Source organism: Haliotis rubra, unplaced genomic scaffold, assembly GCF_003918875.1.
Source record: "Haliotis rubra isolate DU_JTF1 unplaced genomic scaffold, ASM391887v1 Scf355, whole genome shotgun sequence".
NCBI lineage: Eukaryota > Metazoa > Mollusca > Gastropoda > Lepetellida > Haliotidae > Haliotis > Haliotis rubra.
The window spans coordinates 92,312-112,872 of NW_025767030.1; the positions used below are offsets into that span (position 1 = coordinate 92,312).

At 44.7% G+C, this 20,561-nt stretch overlaps 1 protein-coding gene across 3 annotated transcripts in view; it reads left to right on the forward strand.

Moving 5' to 3' along the window:
* Positions 1-20,561, forward strand: part of LOC124285221 (hemicentin-2-like) — a 106,488-nt gene that overhangs the window by 62,884 nt on the left and 23,043 nt on the right. For all 3 annotated transcript variants that reach the window (XM_046721417.1, XM_046721418.1, XM_046721420.1), the window contains 8 exons: positions 2,544-2,681; positions 3,796-3,930; positions 4,534-4,742; positions 8,925-9,018; positions 9,560-9,835; positions 11,186-11,428; positions 11,730-12,017; positions 12,689-12,781. In XM_046721417.1, coding sequence (XP_046577373.1) covers positions 2,544-2,681; positions 3,796-3,930; positions 4,534-4,742; positions 8,925-9,018; positions 9,560-9,835; positions 11,186-11,428; positions 11,730-12,017; positions 12,689-12,781 — 1,476 coding nt within the window. The remainder of the gene's footprint in view (positions 1-2,543; positions 2,682-3,795; positions 3,931-4,533; positions 4,743-8,924; positions 9,019-9,559; positions 9,836-11,185; positions 11,429-11,729; positions 12,018-12,688; positions 12,782-20,561) is intronic.

Genomic DNA, 20,561 nt, shown 5'->3' on the forward strand with positions numbered 1-20,561 from the left:
CTGCCTTTTTCTATTTTGAAACCATGGGATCTGCAACGAAAATGTGCCATGGCCTCACGGAATCGTGCAATTGTTAAATGTTCAGTGTATATGCCGCTCCAAACTTTACAGAAAGTAGGATGTCTTATTCTCAAATTGCTGAAAAGACAGGAGTGTCAGTCATGTAAACGAATACATTTTACCACAGGTTCCCCGAATGTTTTTTAATACTTACTGCCCGTGAATCCGAAACATTTGCCAAATCCAAGTCGAATAAACAAATACTTCAAGTTTGAAACAAAATTACTACTACCATTATATGCAGCTTGTAAAAGCATATTCTAAAACTTTCTGGATATCTTGCATATGCAATAATCTAACCCATTTTTTAACGGTTAAATGCACAAATATGTGTAGTGTCTCTGTCACAAGCACCTAACACTGTGTACGTTGTCGAACTCAACACTCCAACATGTGAATGGCTTCCATACATCCTCCAACATTCACACCAAAACTCACACCCATACAGTCAAATATTCTCAAACATTCAAGGGGAATAGGTTTAAACCTATGTTCTTTGCTACAGACTCTAACTGTATCGGATATCGAAATGTTATCATCAGCTAACAATAGCACTAAAGTACCGTCGTAAATGCTAGAAAAATGCTTTTTTGACTTATATTTAAAATTCAGAGGTATTACAGTTACATAAATAACAAATATCACTTTAAGAAACATCTACCTAATGTAGACCGAGGGAATAAATTTTGAGACATGCCCTAAAATGTGTTTTTACTGATGAAAATACCAAAAACTGAGAAAAATAACGGGTAGTGGGACGTTATTTGATACAAACATTAACTGCCTGTGCTACGTCATCAGCATGCACGGTATCGACAGGTGAAATTGACACCTGAGCACACGCTCGGGGGGAAGGGATCATCTCAATAGATGTTTTCTTCAAAATGTTGAATATGTGTACGTATAGTATACGTATTGGTTATGTAAGGGATCATTTGTGTATGTGTGTATGTGTGTTTGTTTTGAAATAAACATACGAATTACTGTACGTTGGAAAGATTCCTATCACTTGTGTTATCTTATCGATTCATTGTAGAAAATAATGTGCAACGTTTTAATAAATGTTTTGCATGTCAACAGTGTATTTCATCGCAAAAATATGGATGTAATTCGGTCACTTTATTCTAGTTGTGAACATTGGCCAAAGATTTAACGAAGTCAAAGGTGTAGCTTCTTTAGAATATACATATTATTCTTCTCATAAAGTTTGTAGACCGCCCGTCTAAGTACTCCCTTGTCAAAGTTGTCAAGGATGGTTTTACGTCCCGGTTTTGCTTTTGAGACGGTCTCTGTCTTGTCTGATTTGTGTACAATATTGTAAACTTGTTGGTAAGACATACCAACAGCTCTACAAGTTCTGTAATAAACCCTTTCTAAACTAATGAAAGGTTTACCTCTGTCTTTTTCAAGCACAAAAAACTTATAAACCTTTGCAACAATTGACTGCAAATAGTTGGCCATAGAGGACGCTGTGATAAAGATGTGCATGCATGACGGGACACTTTTTTATCAAGACAACATTTATATCAATATTTCTTCAATAAAGAAACGATAATTAAGTAAAGCAACACAAACATTCAACATTTATTTGTTAAAGAAAAACGTTGATTCATATTTTTACACCACCTGTATTATTAGCATAAATGTAAAGACTATTTCAGATTTCTGTTGTTGAACTCTGAAAAAATCTTAAGTTGTTTTGGTACCATATTCTCTCCTGTAAACTGCCCTTTAAATACATGGGAATGTTAAATCGATTGAAATAAAAATTAGGTACACTATAGGCGAGTTGATATATTGACAACATAGTACATTTATCACCTTTATCAAAGCATTAAGGCTAAAAAGCATTTTTCTAGCATTTCCGACAGTACTTTAACGGTTGAATCACCCCTTATCTAAGCTGGATAATAGATATGTACTAAAACAATTATGTTTTAGACCCAAATTACAATAAAACATATTATTAGAATTAACGTACTCGACTATATACAGCTTGTACTCCATTTAACATTTTTGGAGAGATCCCTTTACTTTTATGCGAATCAGTCGTTTTTAAAATATCTACAAATATTGCATCAAACTCCCATCTTTTGTTTTATAAGTAGCGTTGATTGACTTATTGTAAAAGGATATGGCATGCCCCTTGTTACAGGAATACGTAAAGGTGTCGTCTAAATTGTCACGACATAAACCTTAAAGTTCTTCTTTACGTCCGTATGGTGCATACTAAGGCAACATAAAATAAAACATAGTATGTTTTGCGAACAACGTTTCAGCAGAGATGAAAATATGATCCACGCCAGAAATTTTTAATCTTGATTAAGGTTATAGGCCGTCAATTGGAACTCTTCAGTCCAGCTTTCCTGTTATCCGCACACAAGCACTAGTAGTGGCACTAAAAGCCGCATGTAGTTGTATTTGCATTGGTATTCTGTGAACACATTTCTTTACGGACTCCACGGACATTTCTGTATTTCCAGGATTCCCTTATTTCAAGCTACCATCGTCCAGTCCAGTGACGGTAGGCTTAGGTGGGGATGTTAAACTGGATTGCCAAGCCATGGGCGACCCAGTCCCCATACAGAAGTGGGAACGAAATGGCAGCGCTATGATTATAGGTAGGACCACTTCTTTAAATGTAAGATAATGAGATCAATGGATGACTTAGTTATACACACACAAGTGTAAACTATTCACCCATCATTATGATATTCATTTCAATAATCTGCACGTGAAATATGGACAGGTGAGATGCACGTGACACTAATGTTCCATCAACATTGTGACTCACAAAGGAAACAAACCCAGAAAATCATTCTTTGGTTGAGGCAAAAGCATCAACATGGATTGTTTGGAAACCGATGAATCCAGATCGGCCGTGGGCAGGGCGTTTTATCTATCCGTAAGCACCATTACCAGGCACTGAAGTACCAAGGGACTTCCATTATCCGATATGCCAGTGTGACCATCAAATGCCCAGGACAGCAGTATTCGAGGTTGTCATCTATGGCAAAGGACCAGCACGGCAACGTTTGAAGGCTGCTTTACTGATTTCACAGTGAGTGAGTGAGTGAGTTTAGTCTTACGCCGCAATCAGCAATATTCCAGCTGTATGGCGGCGGTCTGTAAATAATCGAGTCAGGACCAGACAATCCAGTGATCAGTGATTTGGAGATCACCTCCTCTGTCAAAGGAGGGGTGCAGCGCAAAGTTTGGCTCCGATTTTCAAATTAAGTTTTGCAAAACCTACGTCAGTGTAAATATTTTTAATTTAGAAAAATACATGCAAATCCCACGCAAAATTTGTTCAGCCTATAACTTAATAATATTTCAATGGGTTGTTTGCAGATTTCGATATTGACATATTTGGTTATAGGAAAGGTGCAAAGTTTGATTCAGGGGGATCAAGTTGATCCCCTAAACGTGTCCATGTCAAAGGGCCAAAACAACACAATTTGGACAAAATGTAACTCAATTAGGTATGCAAAAGGAACAACGTGTTTGTAACCGTCTCTATAGCGGTGTCAAAATGTGTTTAGTATTGATGTTAGTCACGGTCAGGGATATTGGTGAACCCTGCTCACATGAGTCTGGGAATGGTCACGTGACATGTGTTGAAGACCATGGCCAGAAGCAGGTGAGGTATACACACTCACACAGCATAACACTGGAGCTGTTTGAAGCGGCGTGGCTAGGAAATGTTGTTTACCGGTTTTGTTGGCGGTGTTCCAGATGACAACATGCACCTGTTCACCAACCACACACTGTTGATAGATGACATACGTAGCCATCAGTTTGGAGAGTACACCTGTGTGGCAGTAAACTTGGGCGGAGTCAACTCAACTACTGTCACAATTTTCCCCGGGGGTACGTATCACGGATTGAGATCAAACCTTGGTGACAACTCATGATCTTTCGAAGTAATCGCAGTTACTTTCATACAATCTTCACATAATGCAGCGTTTGTTCTACCCTTTGCTGAGGTACTGTCTGTTGGTAAACTCCGAGAGTCCACCGACTGAGTACTGGAGCACAGTGAGGTAGTGGTTAGCATGCTTGTCTCTCACGCCAAAGGCCCGGGTTCGAATCCCGGTGGAGACACCAAAATTTGTGACCTGGGTACTGTGTTGTGTCCCCGGGCAAGGCACTTCGTCCACATTGCACTCAGTCCACCTAGCTGTTCAAAATGGGTACCTGAGAAGCGGATGTAAGGAAGCGCTTAGTAGCGGCTTTGAAAGTACAATTCCGTCAGGGTAATAATGTAACGCCAGAGAGCAGCATCGTGTTGGATTCTAGGCGCAACAATTAGCATTATTATTATTGATTACCACGCAAATGCAAAACTTCCCCGACAGCTGAGAATGTCATTTGGGAACAAATTGATCCATAGTCGTGGTTATAATATCCTGTAGTAGGGATGCTACGTGTATTCCCACCTACACCTGTATGTGATACACACTTATCTTGCAGACTTCCCCTTCCTCATTACAAGACCCCGAAACACCACCGCTGTTCTGGGGACCAATGTAACGCTGCAGTGTAGGGGACAATCTCGAGGCCCCTTCTCTATACGATGGGTGAAATCCAGTCTAGGTGGCGGCGATGGAACCCACATCGGAACCAGCACGGAGCAGTCTGTCGGAGTTGGAGTGAAGCTGAATGGAGACCTTCAGTTTATTGTGAGTTGTTGATTGATCCATCCGTTGGGTTCCTTCTAATAATCACACATCTGGAGCGACCACTAAACACGAACTGTTGCTCATCTGAACATTATGAAAGTGTGATATCAAAACACTGATGTTGGTTTTGTGTCAATGGACTGAAAACTTTCCACATACCGTTCACTATATAAACACAATCATATATTACAACACATGCCGTCCACTATATAAACACAATCATATAATACAACACATACCGTCCACTATATAAACACAATCATATATCACAACACATGCCGTCCACCACTATGTAAACACAATCATATATTACAACACATGCCGTTTACTATATAAACACAATCATATATTACAACACATACCGTCCACTATATAAACACAATCATATATTACAACACATGCCGTCCACCACTATATAAACACAATCATATATTACAACACATGCCGTCCACCACTATATAAACACAATCATATATTACAACACATGTCGTCCACCACTATATAAACACAATCATATATTACGACACATACCGTTCACTATATAAACACAATTATATATTACAACACATACCGTCCACTATATAAACACAATCATATATTACAACACATACCGTCCACTATATAAACACAATCATATATTACAACACATACCGTCCACTATATAAACACAATCATATATTACAACACATGCCGTCCACTATATAAACACAATCATATATTACAATACATACCGTCCACTATATAAACACAGTCATATATTACAGCACATACCGTCCACTATATAAACACAATCATATATTACAACACATTCCGTCCACTATATAAACACAATCATATATTACAACACATGTCGTCCACCACTATATAAACACAATCATATATTACAACACATACCGTCCACTATATAAACACAATCATATATTACAACACATACCGTCCACTATATATACACAATCATACATTACAACACATGTCGTCCACCACTATATAAATACAATCATATATTACAACACATACCGTCCACTATATAAACACAATCATATATTACAACACATACCGTCCACTATATAAACACAATCATATATTACAACACATACCGTCCACTATATAAACACAATCATATATTACAACACATACCGTCCACTATATAAACACAATCATATATTACAACACATACCGTCCACTATATAAACACAATCATATATTACAACACATACCGTCCACTATATAAACACAATCATATATTACAACACATACCGTCCATTATATAAACACAATCATATATTACAACACATACTGTCCACTATATAAACACAATCATATATTACAACACATTCCGTCCACTATATAAACACAATCATATATTACAACACATGCCACTTTCTGTACTGTAATACTGCTCCACACAAATATTTAATGCAGTAGTATACTAGGCACATAAAGAAACTGTGCATACAAAAATTTAAAATCTAAATTTATCAAACCTGTGTAGACACATAAGGATTTAAACTCAGAGATTAGTGACATGTATCCAACATGCATGCACGTGCCACGTTCCGAGACGTCAGTGGGTTCGTTCTTGAGACGTGCAATACGTTGTTGCACGTGCATTCCGGGAAAGAGAAACAGAGCAAATGAATGCCACACAATACTCTCACTTTGGAAAGCTCAACCCCTACCCTTGCGATCGTTCAAAAAATTAAACGGCATAGCATGCCAAGGCTCACGTCTGCACAACGTCATGAGGTCATTGGGATGGTCCGTGGGGGAATGTCTCAACGACAAGTGGCTGCACATTTCCACTGCCACCGGAACACCATTTCTGCACTGGTGAGACGCTACCAGAACACAAATGACGTCATCGATCGGCCACGTTCTGGACGTCCACGTGTAACGACGCCAAGACAGGGCAGATGGATAAGGGTGACCCATCTGAGCCACATGTTTCAGACTGCAGTGCTGACTGCCCGAACCATCCCAGGACTTCGCCGCATCCACCCCAACACAGTTCGACAACGTTTACGTCATCACGGGATCAGACCACGACGTCCCGCCATACGGCCTATCCTGACACAACGTCATCGACAAGCTCGCCGAATGTGGTGCCGAAATCATGTCCGCAGACCCTTGTTTTGGTGGAGAAATATTGTTTTTACTGATGAGTCCAGGTTAACATTTCCTATAGTGATGGACGTCAACGTGCCTATAGACGCGTGGGAGAACGTTATGCACAGGCCTGTGTCTTGGAGAGGAATCGCTTTGGTGGTGGTTCCGTGATGATTTGGGGTGGAATAACAGCACGCCAAAGAACTCCTTTGGCAACTTAACTGGTGTGGGCCACAGGGATCAGATTCTTCAACCTGTGGCAATTCCTTTTCTGCAACGTCATGGCCCTGGGTTAGCATTCCAACAGGACAATGCCCGCCCTCATACGGCAAGGGTTGCTATGGATTTCTTGCAACACCACAACGTTGACTTACTGCCTTGGTCTGCAAATTCACCGGATCTCTCCCCGATAGAGCATGTTTGGGACGAGATGGATCGACGTCTACGCCGTCTTCCTCATCCGCCAGATAACGTCCTTGACCTTGCAACAGAACTTGAGAGAATCTGGCGTGACATCCCACAAGCCTTCCTTGCACGTTTGATAGGCTCTATGCGTCGTCGATGCACTGCTGTTCTCAATGCCGATGGTGGACATACCCGTTATTGAGCTTGTGACATGGTCGTTTGACCCCTGTCCCTCTTGTGGACTCGTGAAGTCATTGTGTTTGATTTTTCAATTGAAATTCTCCCGACTTGTTATGGTCTCATGATCCCTCCATTAAAGTTGATATGTACCTTTGACATTGTTATCGTACTTATCAACTGGGATAATATTTTGACAATGCACAGTTTCTTTATGTGGCTAGTATATTTGTAATTACTGTTTTTCATAATTATTAGTTAATATCTTTTGAAGAGAAGAAGATAGTTTATTTCCGTTTGCAGGCCATCGGCCCATGTACAAAAGTATATACAATTCATATATACATATGTATTGTACTTGACAGGTATGCGTGTATTACTATTCAGATACAGATTTTTCAGAGCTTCCTTAATAAACTTTAAGGAAGGACTTTAATCAGAATACTCACATCATGTGAGGTCAATAATGTATGGAATTTACAAATATTTGGTAAAGAACCCCAATTTGGTATATATACCTCTTTCTTAAAGAAACATATGCGTCACATTCAAATATGAAGTGAAACTCATTTTTGATACTATTATTATTAGACATTCTACATATTCTAGTCTACATTACAACGTAAAGGAAGCTCATTTAATCTTAACAAACATAAGTATCTTCTTACTTCCCTACTATTAATATTTGATACATAATATTCAACTGTGTACAATGATTTAATAAACTTATAATGTACAAGTCTCGATGAAACATTAATATTGCCAAAAAATGCTTTGTTGTCCACAATCTTCTAATCTCTGCTGAAATAACGACAAAAAATATGAGATATCTCCAATATCTTGCCTAACCCACGCATATCCAAAACCATACATATTCAACAATAACCTAACACAAGAAGCCCACGTATTCCTTCCAATAGAATCTAGATTCTTAATGTAAAGATAACATTGTTTGAGGTAGCGAGTGTCAGGCATTCTGAACAATTTACACCAATATTTCACACATTTCAAGTAATAATCTACATAAATTCCTTGTCTACCACGTTCAGCTAAAGCTGCGTTAGTAGATACAAGTTTACCTACACCTAAAACATAATTACAAAAAACTATTATGAAATCTATCAATAACATTTCTTTCCTGAAATCTCCACACTTCTGCACCATACAACAAAATTGGTTTAAGTTTGGAGTCAAACAATTTAAATAATATATCAGCAGGAATTTTTGTATATTTATGCTGAAGCTGTTTAATAACAAGTAAAGCCTTACTGGCTTTTGATGCAAGAGTTTTTGTCCATGACAACCTAGTGGAAAACATAACACCTAGATAGTTATAATACGTTGCTGTTTTCAGTGGTTTTCCATCAAAACACCATTTCTCATAATTTCGTCAATAACCACCATTTCGAAATACTAATATTTCTGTCTTACCCATATTTACTTGTAAGCCCCATGATTTGCAAAATGTACATAAAATATTCTATCTTTTGACAGAGTATCCGAAAGTCTGACGAAGGTTGGTACACGTGCTCCGCCGTCAACACTGAGGGTAACGTGACAGCCGACCCCGTCAATGTACACGTATACAGTGAGTAGTGGTCACACGTAGAACAGCATGAACGGTTCTGTAACAATGGCTGCACTTTCATACAGGAAACCACCTATTCTTTGGTTTACACATGTGTTAAAGACTACGCCATGTAAATACAGTCAGACCTCGTTAATACGAACACTTTGGTTTTTTAAAAAAACCGTTCGGATAGTGAAACGTTCGTACTGCTGAAACCACAGTATATGCACCGAGTTACTTCCCCTTGATACAACTACAACTTAAATAAAATTATTTTTGAATGAAAATGCAAGCTTACATTTATAACGTCCAGATAAACCACGAAAGAAGCAAAAACTATGGCGTATCACCTCTATATTCGATTGACCTTGACCTCATAATTATAGAGATACTGTGAAGAATGTGCATGATCATTAGGAAACAGTCTTACATCGGTCTCCATAGTAGGGATGCTAGAGCGACATGGTAATCATTGTGATGAAGCTATATCATTCCTATCCGTAAATTCCTGTCAAGGATGATCACATTTGTTGCAATAGCATGTAACCTGTATCTTCAGCTCCGCCGTCTATACTGTCCACCAACAGTCCAGTGTCCGTCCTCGCCAACACTCAAGCCCAACTCAGCTGTAATGTATCTGGGGACCCAGCCCCTACCTTGAGGTGGAAGTCCCCTGCCGGCATTCAGGTGACCCCCGTCACTGCACAGTACATACCTACTGGCTGGCAGCTCACCATTACGTCCGTGGATTCAGAGGCGGACGGTGGATGGTGGACGTGTGAGGCGTGCAATGTGGTTGCGTGTGCGATTGGCGGAGTACAGCTTCTTATAGAAGGTAGGGACGGGATGGTGTAGTTGATGTTGTAGAGGATAGGCTACATCATATGTTAGACGATAGGGCGGGGTACAGCTTCTTATAGAAGGTAGGGACGGGATGGTGTAGTTGATGTTGTAGAGGATAGGCTACATCATATGTTAGAAGATAGGGCTGGGTACAGCTTCTTATAGAAGGTAGGGACGGGATGGTGTAGTTGATGTTGTAGAGGATAGGCTACATCATATGTTAGAAGATAGGGCTGGGTACAGCTTCTTATAGAAGGTAGGGACGGATGGTGTAGTTGATGTTGTAGAGGATAGGCTACATCATATGTTAGAAGATAGGGCTGGGTACAGCTTCTTATAGAAGGTAGGGACGGGATGGTGTAGTTGATGTTGTAGAGGATAGGCTACATCATATGTTAGAAGATAGGGCGGGGTACAGCTTCTTATAGAAGGTAGGGACGGGATGGTGTAGTTGATGTTGTAGAGGATAGGCTACATCATATGTTAGAAGATAGGGCTGGGTACAGCTTCTTATAGAAGGTAGGGACGGGATGGTGTAGTTGATGTTGTAGAGGATAGGCTACATCATATGTTAGAAGATAGGGCTGGGTACAGCTTCTTATAGAAGGTAGGGACGGATGGTGTAGTTGATGTTGTAGAAGATAGGCTACATCATATGTTAGAAGATAGGGCCGGGTACAGCTTCTTATAGAAGGTAGGGACGGGATGGTGTAGTTGATGTTGTAGAGGATAGGCTACATCATATGTTAGAAGATAGGGACGGGATGGTGTAGGTACAGCTTCTATGTTAGAAGATAGAAGGTAGGGGACGGATGGTGTAGGATGGTGTAGTTGATGTTGTTAGAAGATAGGGCCGGGTACAGCTTCTTATAGAAGGTAGGGACGGGATGGTGTAGTTGATGTTGTAGAGGATAGGCTACATCATATGTTAGAAGATAGGGCGGGGTACAGCTTCTTATAGAAGGTAGGGACGGGATGGTGTAGTTGATGTTGTAGAAGATAGGGCTGGGTATAACTGGTTACAGGAGGGAAGCAGGCTGGTGTACAGTTGCTGGTATTAGGTGGGTGACTGGTGGGCTATTGACAGATGAAAGTACAACCTATCCCTGAAGTCAAACCATTCAGCCGTAATCTGTGACCTTCCTAACAGGTGCTAGTATAGACCAGTACTCTGTCACTATTAGATACTGGAGCAATCACTCAGATAATCCGAAAGTGAGGTTCGAAAAACTCACAAAATTGTCATGCTTTGATTTTGATGAATTCATCGAAATCCATGGTCGAAAAAAATCACTTCGTCTTAACTATTATGAAAGTAACAACTGGGTGTTGTTGACAACAGGAGAACCGGTGATACGCACTGACCAGTCTCTGCGGAATGCCACAACCGTAGCATTAGTCTGCAGGGCGTATGGACTACCCGAGCCCACCTTAAGGTACTCCCGAGGGTCTACAGCTATAGGCGAGTTGACTCCGGGGCACAGGGTGGAGGGGGCTTGGCTCTACATATCGGTCGCCTCTCTGGGAGACACATACACGTGTACAGCCGAAAACAGCCATGGATCAAGCACCAAAATATTCACGAGTAAGATATGATCAAATTATGAAAACAGCGCCCTCAAAACGCACCATGAATGTGTTATGTATCACTGATCGCCACCACAAAAGGCCGGCACGTTTGAAACTAGAACAGTGCTACCCTGAGGTAAACCAGGGTAGACATGAACTGTGTAGTCTTGATTACCACCAGAATAGTATTGAATGTTTGAACAGGAAACCTGGTAACATTAGCTATGGATGTTTGCTTGTGTTCAAGAGTATGCATATTCTGATTATTTCATGTTCACCGAGTGAAGTGTTTACTGTTTACTTTATGACTGCTGTAGAGCCCGACGCTGGACCTTCCGTCACGGCAACCAATGTCACATCAAGGGAGATAACTGTCACGTGGGAACCTGTAAAGGTATCCGGCAATTTGTTTGTGACCGCAACCCACATGAAATACCATACGCCGAGTGCGACTTCAGCGATTGTTTCCGAAGTCTCCAGGCTGCCGCCCCATAGAGTGACTGGGCTTCTGCCTTACACGACCTATGAGCTTGCTGTGTCTGTAACCAACGTGTTGGGAACAGGCTTGTACGGTCCTTCTCTCAGCATCACAACCGCAGCAGAAGGTACAGTACAGTAAACGTTATCTGACACTTACCCTAGGCAAGGTGCCCTTTGTGGGTGAATATGAATTATCACAGTCATAAGAGAGGAACCCGATTCATAACAATATAAATAAACAAATGTCAATGCTACGGTATTAAGAATATAAGGAACATAGCTAGAAATGACCTGACGTTCAATAATTCATCCTATGAATCTCCAACAGTTACTACATACAAACCAAGGATCTGTGTACATATTGAAAGAAACGCCCTTATGATAAAACCTGGACCCTGGAGCCTATGTAAAAACATGGATGCAGGTATACTTAACATAATTGAACTCTTTACATGCGCAAGATGCAGTACTAAGTTGTCTTTGGGCGCCAGTAGCCCAGTCTGGCGGCGACGCTGGGCTGTGCTACTACTGTGTGCAAGGAACCATCGATTATTGGTTCTAATCCGAGATTCGACCCTTAAATATAACCTGGACTCATACTACATGCAGATGCTGCCATCACTGTCGTATGCACCTATATTCATACAATTATAAAGTACTATAAGTATGTGTCTCTGTCACTATAATGTTCGCAAACGTCTCAAATGAAGCTGAAGGTGACATCTAATCTACTTGTTTCAGTGTACCAACATTGTGCCACGTTGTGACACTAAATATCATCATGACTGTATTTCAGCCCCTACTTCTCCTGTTGCCGTGGCAGCTCGTGTGTTGAATTCAACGGTCACTGTCACGTGGTCCCATTCACTGCATCTGTACGGAAACATTGGTCAGTAGTATTTACATATTATATAAATCTATAACGATACAGCAATGATGCTGTGCAACTTTACAAACGTGATAGATGCTTCAGTCATACTTATAGGTTAACGAGCTGAAAGATGAATTTCGATGTTACCGAAGTATTCGTCAATGGAAACGCTTGATACTTTCAAATTACTTGATGAACTTGAGGAGACAATACTGCTATACTTCTACAATAAGAGCAGAGGTATAATATGATTTCACGACAAACCCTGCCCCAATGTATTGCCAGAATTAAGTTATAAACGCAAAGGTCGCCTGATAGGCTAGTCAGCGCCAGATGACCTGCTTGACGTAGAGTGACGGGGTTCGTTGTTTCTCCATGATGTAGTGGTTGTGTGTGTTGTTCCCCAGATGACGTGGTGTACCGAGTCTCAATGGTGTATTGGTTGTGTGTGTTGTTCCCCAGATGACGTGATGTACCGAGTCTCCATGGTGTATTGGTTGTGTGTGTTGTTCCCCAGATGACGTGATGTACCGGGTCTCCATGGTGTAGTGGTTGTGTGTTGTTCCCCAGATGACGTGATGTACCGGGTCTCCATGGTGTAGTGGTTGTGTGTTGTTCCCCCAGATGACGTGGTGTACCGAGTCTCCATGGTGTAGTGGTTGTGTGTTGTTCCCCCAGATGACGTGATGTACCGGGTCTCCATGGTGTAGTGGTTGTGTGTTGTTCCCCCAGATGACGTGGTGTACTGAGTCTCCATGGTGTAGTGGTTGTGTGTTGTTCCCCAGATGACGTGGTGTACCGAGTCTCCATGGTGTAGTGGTTGTGTGTGTTGTTCCTCCAGATGACGTGGTGTACGAGTCTCCATGGTGTAGTGGTTGTGTGTTGTTCCCCAGATGACGTGATGTACCGGGTCTCCATGGTGTAGTGGTTGTGTGTTGTTCCCCAGATGACGTGGTGTACCGAGTTCCATGGTGTAGTGGTTGTGTGTTGTTCCCCAGATGACGTGGTGTACCGAGTCTCCATGGTGTAGTGGTTGTGTGTTGTTCCCCCAGATGACGTGGTGTACTGAGTCTCCATGGTGTAGTGGTTGTGTGTTGTTCCCCAGATGACGTGGTGTACTGAGTCTCCATGGTGTAGTGGTTGTGTGTGTTGTTCCTCCAGATGACGTGGTGTACCGAGTCTCCATGGTGTAGTGGTTGTGTGTGTTGTTCCCCAGATGACATGATGTACCGGGTCTCCATGGTGTAGTGGTGGTGTGTGTGGTTCCTCCAGATGACGTGGTGTACCGAGTCTCCATGGTGTAGTGGTTGTGTGTTGTTCCCCCAGATGACGTGGTGTACCGAGTCTCCATGGTGTAGTGGTTGTGTGTTGTTCCTCCAGATGACGTGATGTACCGAGTCTCCATGGTGAAGTGGTTGTGTGTTGTTCCTCCAGATGACGTGGTGTACCGAGTCTCCATGGTGTAGTGGTGGTGTGTTGTTCCTCCAGATGACGTGGTGTACCGAGAGTCCCATGGTGTAGTGGTGGTGTGTTGTTCCTCCAGATGACGTGGTGTACCGAGTCTCCATGGTGTAGTGGTTGTGTGTTGTTCCTCCAGATGACGTGATGTACCGAGACTCCATGGTGTAGTGGTTGTGTGTTGTTCCCCAGATGACGTGATGTACCGAGTCTCCATGGTGTAGTGGTTGTGTGTTGTTCCCCAGATGACGTGGTGTACCGAGTCTCCATGGTGTAGTGGTTGTGTGTTGTTCCCCAGATGACGTGATGTACCGAGTCTCCATGGTGTAGTGGTTGTGTGTTGTTCCCCAGATGACGTGGTGTACCGAGTCTCCATGGTGTAGTGGTTGTGTGTTGTTCCCCAGATGACGTGGTGTACCGAGTCTCCATGGTGTAGTGGTTGTGTGTTGTTCCCCAGATGACGTGGTGTACCGAGTCTCCATGGTGTAGTGGTGGTGTGTGTTGTTCCTCCAGAATACGTGATGTACCGAGTCTCCATGGTGTAGTGGTTGTGTGTTGTTCCCCAGATGACGTGGTGTACCGAGACTCCATGGTGTAGTGGTTGTGTGTTGTTCCCCAGATGACGTGGTGTACCGAGTCTCCATGGTGTAGTGGTTGTGTGTTGTTCCCCAGATGACGTGGTGTACCGAGTCTCCATGGTGTAGTGGTTGTGTGTTGTTCCCCAGATGACGTGGTGTACCGAGACTCCATGGTGTAGTGGTTGTGTGTTGTTCCCCAGATGACGTGGTGTACCGAGTCTCCATGGTGTAGTGGTTGTGTGTTGTTCCCCAGATGACGTGGTGTACCGAGTCTCCATGGTGTAGTGGTTGTGTGTTGTTCCTCCAGATGACGTGATGTACCGAGTCTCCATGGTGTAGTGGTTGTGTGTTGTTCCTCCAGATGACGTGGTGTACCGAGTCTCCATGGTGTATTGGCTGTGTGTTGTTCCTCCAGATGACATCGTGTTCCGAGTCTCCATGGTGTAATGGTTGTGTGTTGTTCCTCCAGATGACGTGGTGTACCGAGTCTCCATGGTGTAGTGGCTGTGTGTTGTTCCTCCAGATGACATCGTGTACCGAGACACCATGGTGTAGTGGTTGTGTGTGTTGTTCCTCCAGATGACATCGTGTACCGGGTCTCCATGGTGTAGTGGTTGTGTGTTGTTCCTCCAGATGACGTGGTGTACCGAGTCTCCATGGTGTAGTGGCTGTGTGTTGTTCCTCCAGATGACATCGTGTACCGAGACTCCATGGTGTAGTGGTTGTCTGTTGTTCCTCCAGATGACGTGGTGTACCGAGTCTCCATGGTGTAGTGGCTGTGTGTTGTTCCTCCAGATGACATCGTGTACCGAGACTCCATGGTGTAGTGGTTGTGTGTGTTGTTCCTCCAGATGACGTGATGTACCGAGTCTCCATGGTGTAGTGGTTGTGTGTTGTTCCCCAGATGACGTGGTGTACCGAGTCTCCATGGTGTAGTGGTTGTGTGTGTTGTTCCTCCAGATGACGTGGTGTACCGAGGTTCCATGGTGTAGTGGTTGTGTGTTGTTCCCCAGATGACGTGGTGTACCGAGTCTCCATGGTGTAGTGGTTGTGTGTGTTGTTCCTCCAGATGACGTGGTGTACCGAGTCTCCATGGTGTAGTGGTTGTGTGTTGTTCCTCCAGATGACGTGGTGTACCGAGTCTCCATGGTGTAGTGGTTGTGTGTTGTTCCCCAGATGACGTGGTGTACCGAGTCTCCATGGTGTAGTGGTTGTGTGTTGTTCCTCCAGATGACGTGGTGTACCGAGTCTCCATGGTGTAGTGGTTGTGTGTTGTTCCCCAGATGACGTGGTGTACCGAGTCTCCATGGTGTAGTGGTTGTGTGTTGTTCCTCCAGATGACGTGGTGTACCGAGTCTCCATGGTGTAGTGGTTGTGTGTTGTTCCCCAGATGACGTGGTGTACCGAGGTTCCATGGTGTAGTGGTTGTGTGTTGTTCCCCCAGATGACGTGGTGTACCGAGTCTCCATGGTGTAGTGGTTGTGTGTTGTTCCTCCAGATGACGTGGTGTACCGAGTCTCCATGGTGTAGTGGTTGTGTGTTGTTCCCCAGATGACGTGATGTACCGAGTCTCCATGGTGTAGTGGTTGTGTGTGTTGTTCCTCCAGATGACGTGATGTACCGAGACTCCATGGTGTAGTGGTTGTGTGTTGTTCCCCAGATGACGTGGTGTACCGAGTCTCCATGGTGTAGTGGTTGTGTGTTGTTCCTCCAGATGACGTGGTGTACCGAGACTCCATGGTGTAGTGGTTGTGTGTTGTTCCCCAGATGACGTGGTGTACCGAGTCTCCATGGTGTAGTGGTTGTGTGTTGTTCCTCCAGATGACGTGGTGTACCGAGTCTCCATGGTGTAGTGGTTGTGTGTTGTTCCCCAGATGACGTGGTGTACCGAGTCTCCATGGTGTAGTGGTTGTGTGTTGTTCCTCCAGATGACGTGGTGTACCGAGACTCCATGGTGTAGTGGTTGTGTGTTGTTCCCCAGATGACGTGGTGTACCGAGTCTCCATGGTGTAGTGGTTGTGTGTTGTTCCTCCAGATGACGTGGTGTACCGAGTCTCCATGGTGTAGTGGTTGTGTGTTGTTCCCCAGATGACGTGGTGTACCGAGTCTCCATGGTGTAGTGGTTGTGTGTTTGTTCCTCCAGATGACGTGGTGTACCGAGTCTCCATGGTGTAGTGGTTGTGTGTTGTTCCTCCAGATGACGTGATGTACCGAGTCTCCATGGTGTAGTGGTTGTGTGTTGTTCCCCAGATGACGTGGTGTACCGAGTCTCCATGGTGTAGTGGTTGTGTGTTGTTCCCCAGATGACGTGGTGTACCGAGTCTCCATGGTGTAGTGGTGGTGTGTGTTGTTCCAGATGACGTGGTGTACCGAGTCTCCATGGTGTAGTGGTTGTGTGTTGTTCCCCAGATGACGTGGTGTACCGAGTCTCCATGGTGTAGTGGTGGTTGTGTTGTTCCTCCAGATGACGTGGTGTACCGAGTCTCCATGGTGTAGTGGTTGTGTGTTGTTCCTCCAGATGACGTGGTGTACCGAGTCTCCATGGTGTAGTGGTTGTGTGTTGTTCCTCCAGATGACATCGTGTACCGAGACTCCATGGTGTAGTGGTTGTGTGTTGTTCCTCCAGATGACATCGTGTACCGGTCTCCATGGTGTAGTGGTTGTGTGTTGTTCCTCCAGATGACGTGGTGTACCGAGTCTCCATGGTGTAGTGGCTGTGTTGTTCCCTCCAGATGACGTCGTGTACCGAGTCTCCATGGTGTAGTGGTTGTGTGTTGTTCCTCCAGATGACGTGGTGTACCGAGTGGTGTAGTGGTGTGTGTTGTTCCTCCAGATGACGTGGTGTACCGAGTCTCCATGGTGTAGTGGTTGTGTGTGTTGTTCCTCCAGATGACGTGGTGTACCGAGTCTCCATGGTGTAGTGGTTGTGTGTTGTTCCCCCAGATGACGTGGTGTACCGAGTCTCCATGGTGTAGTGGTTGTGTGTGTTGTTCCCCAGATGACGTGGTGTACCGAGTCTCCATGGTGTAGTGGTTGTGTGTGTTGTTCCTCCAGATGACGTGGTGTACCGAGTCTCCATGGTGTAGTGGTTGTGTGTTGTTCCCCCAGATGACGTGGTGTACCGAGTCTCCATGGTGTAGTGGTTGTGTGTGTTGTTCCTCCAGATGACGTGGTGTACCGAGTCTCCATGGTGTAGTGGTTGTGTGTTGTTCCCCAGATGACGTGGTGTACCGAGTCTCCATGGTGTAGTGGTTGTGTGTTTGTTCCCCAGATGACGTGGTGTACCGAGTCTCCATGGTGTAGTGGTTGTGTGTGTTGTTCCCCAGATGACGTGGTGTACCGAGTCTCCATGGTGTAGTGGTTGTGTGTTGTTCCCCAGATGACGTGGTGTACCGAGTCTCCATGGTGTAGTGGTTGTGTGTTGTTCCCCAGATGACGTGGTGTACCGAGTCTCCATGGTGTAGTGGTTGTGTGTTTGTTCCCCAGATGACGTGGTGTACCGAGTCTCCATGGTGTAGTGGTTGTGTGTTGTTCCCCAGATGACGTGGTGTACCGAGTCTCCATGGTGTAGTGGTTGTGTGTTGTTCCCCAGATGACGTGGTGTACCGAGTCTCCATGGTGTAGTGGTTGTGTGTTGTTCCCAGATGACGTGGTGTACCGAGTCTCCATGGTGTAGTGGTTGTGTGTGTTGTTCCCCAGATGACGTGGTGTACCGAGACTCCATGGTGTAGTGGTTGTGTGTTTGTTCCCCAGATGACGTGGTGTACCGAGTCTCCATGGTGTAGTGGTTGTGTGTGTTGTTCCTCCAGATGACGTGGTGTACCGAGACTCCATGGTGTAGTGGTTGTGTTGTTCCCCAGATGACGTGGTGTACCGAGTCTCCATGGTGTAGTGGTTGTGTGTTTGTTCCTCAGATGACGTGGTGTACCGAGACTCCATGGTGTAGTGGTTGTGTGTTGTTCCCCAGATGACGTGGTGTACCGAGTCTCCATGGTGTAGTGGTTGTGTGTTGTTCCTCCAGATGACGTGGTGTACCGAGTCTCCATGGTGTAGTGGTTGTGTGTTGTTCCCCAGATGACGTGGTGTACCGAGTCTCCATGGTGTAGTGGTTGTGTGTTGTTCCTCCAGATGACGTGGTGTACCGAGTCTCCATGGTGTAGTGGTTGTGTGTTGTTCCCCAGATGACGTGGTGTACCGAGTCTCCATGGTGTAGTGGTTGTGTGTGTTGTTCCCCAGATGACGTGGTGTACCGAGTCTCCATGGTGTAGTGGTTGTGTGTTGTTCCCCAGATGACGTGGTGTACCGAGTCTCCATGGTGTAGTGGTTGTGTGTTGTTCCTCCAGATGACGTGGTGTACCGAGTCTCCATGGTGTAGTGGTTGTGTGTTTGTTCCCCAGATGACGTGGTGTACCGAGTCTCCATGGTGTAGTGGTTGTGTGTTGTTCCTCCAGATGACGTGGTCCATACCGAGTTCCATGGTGTAGTGGTTGTGTGTGTTGTTCCTCCAGATGACGTGGTGTACCGAGTCTCCATGGTGTAGTGGTTGTGTGTTGTTCCCCAGATGACGTGGTGTACCGAGTCTCCATGGTGTAGTGGTTGTGTGTTGTTCCCCAGATGACGTGGTGTACCGAGACTCCATGGTGTAGTGGTTGTTGTGTGTTGTTCCCCAGATGACGTGGTGTACCGAGTCTCCATGGTGTAGTGGTTGTGTGTTGTTCCTCCAGATGACGTGGTGTACCGAGTCTCCATGGTGTAGTGGTTGTGTGTTGTTCCCCAGATGACGTGGTGTACCGAGTCTCCATGGTGTAGTGGTTGTGTGTTGTTCCCCAGATGACGTGGTGTACCGAGACTCCATGGTGTAGTGGTTGTGTGTTGTTCCCCAGATGACGTGGTGTACCGAGTCTCCATGGTGTAGTGGTTGTGTGTTGTTCCCCAGATGACGTGGTGTACCGAGACTCCATGGTGTAGTGGTTGTGTGTGTTGTTCCAGATGACGTGGTGTACCGAGTCTCCATGGTGTAGTGGTTGTGTGTTGTTCCCCAGATGACGTGGTGTACCGGAGTCTCCATGGTGTAGTGGTTGTGTGTTGTTCCCCAGATGACGTGGTGTACCGAGGTCTCCATGGTGTAGTGGTTGTGTGTGTGTTGTTCCTCCAGATGACGTGGTGTACCGAGTCTCCATGGTGTAGTGGTTGTGTGTTGTTCCCCAGATGACGTGATGTACCGAGTCTCCATGGTGTAGTGGTGGTGTGTGTTGTTCCCCAGATGACGTGGTGTACCGAGTCTCCATGGTGTAGTGGTTGTGGTTGTGTGTTGTTCCCCAGATGACGTGGTGTACCGAGACTCCATGGTGTGGAGTGGTTGTGTCCAGATGACGTGGTGTACCGAGTGGTGTAGTGGTTGTGTGTTGTTCCCCAGATGACGTGGTGTACCGAGTCTCCATGGTGTAGTGGTTGTGTGTTGTTCCCCAGATGACGTGGTGTACCGAGTCTCCATGGTGTAGTGGTTGTGTGTTGTTCCCCAGATGACGTGGTGTACCGAGTCTCCATGGTGTAGTGGTTGTGTGTTGTTCCCCAGATGACGTGGTGTACCGAGTCTCCATGGTGTAGTGGTTGTGTGTGTGTGTCCCCAGATGACGTGGTGTACCGAGTCTCCATGGTGTAGTGGTTGTGTGTGTTGTTCCCCAGATGACGTGGTGTACCGAGTCTCCATGGTGTAGTGGTTGTGTGTTGTTCCCCAGATGACGTGGTGTACCGAGTCTCCA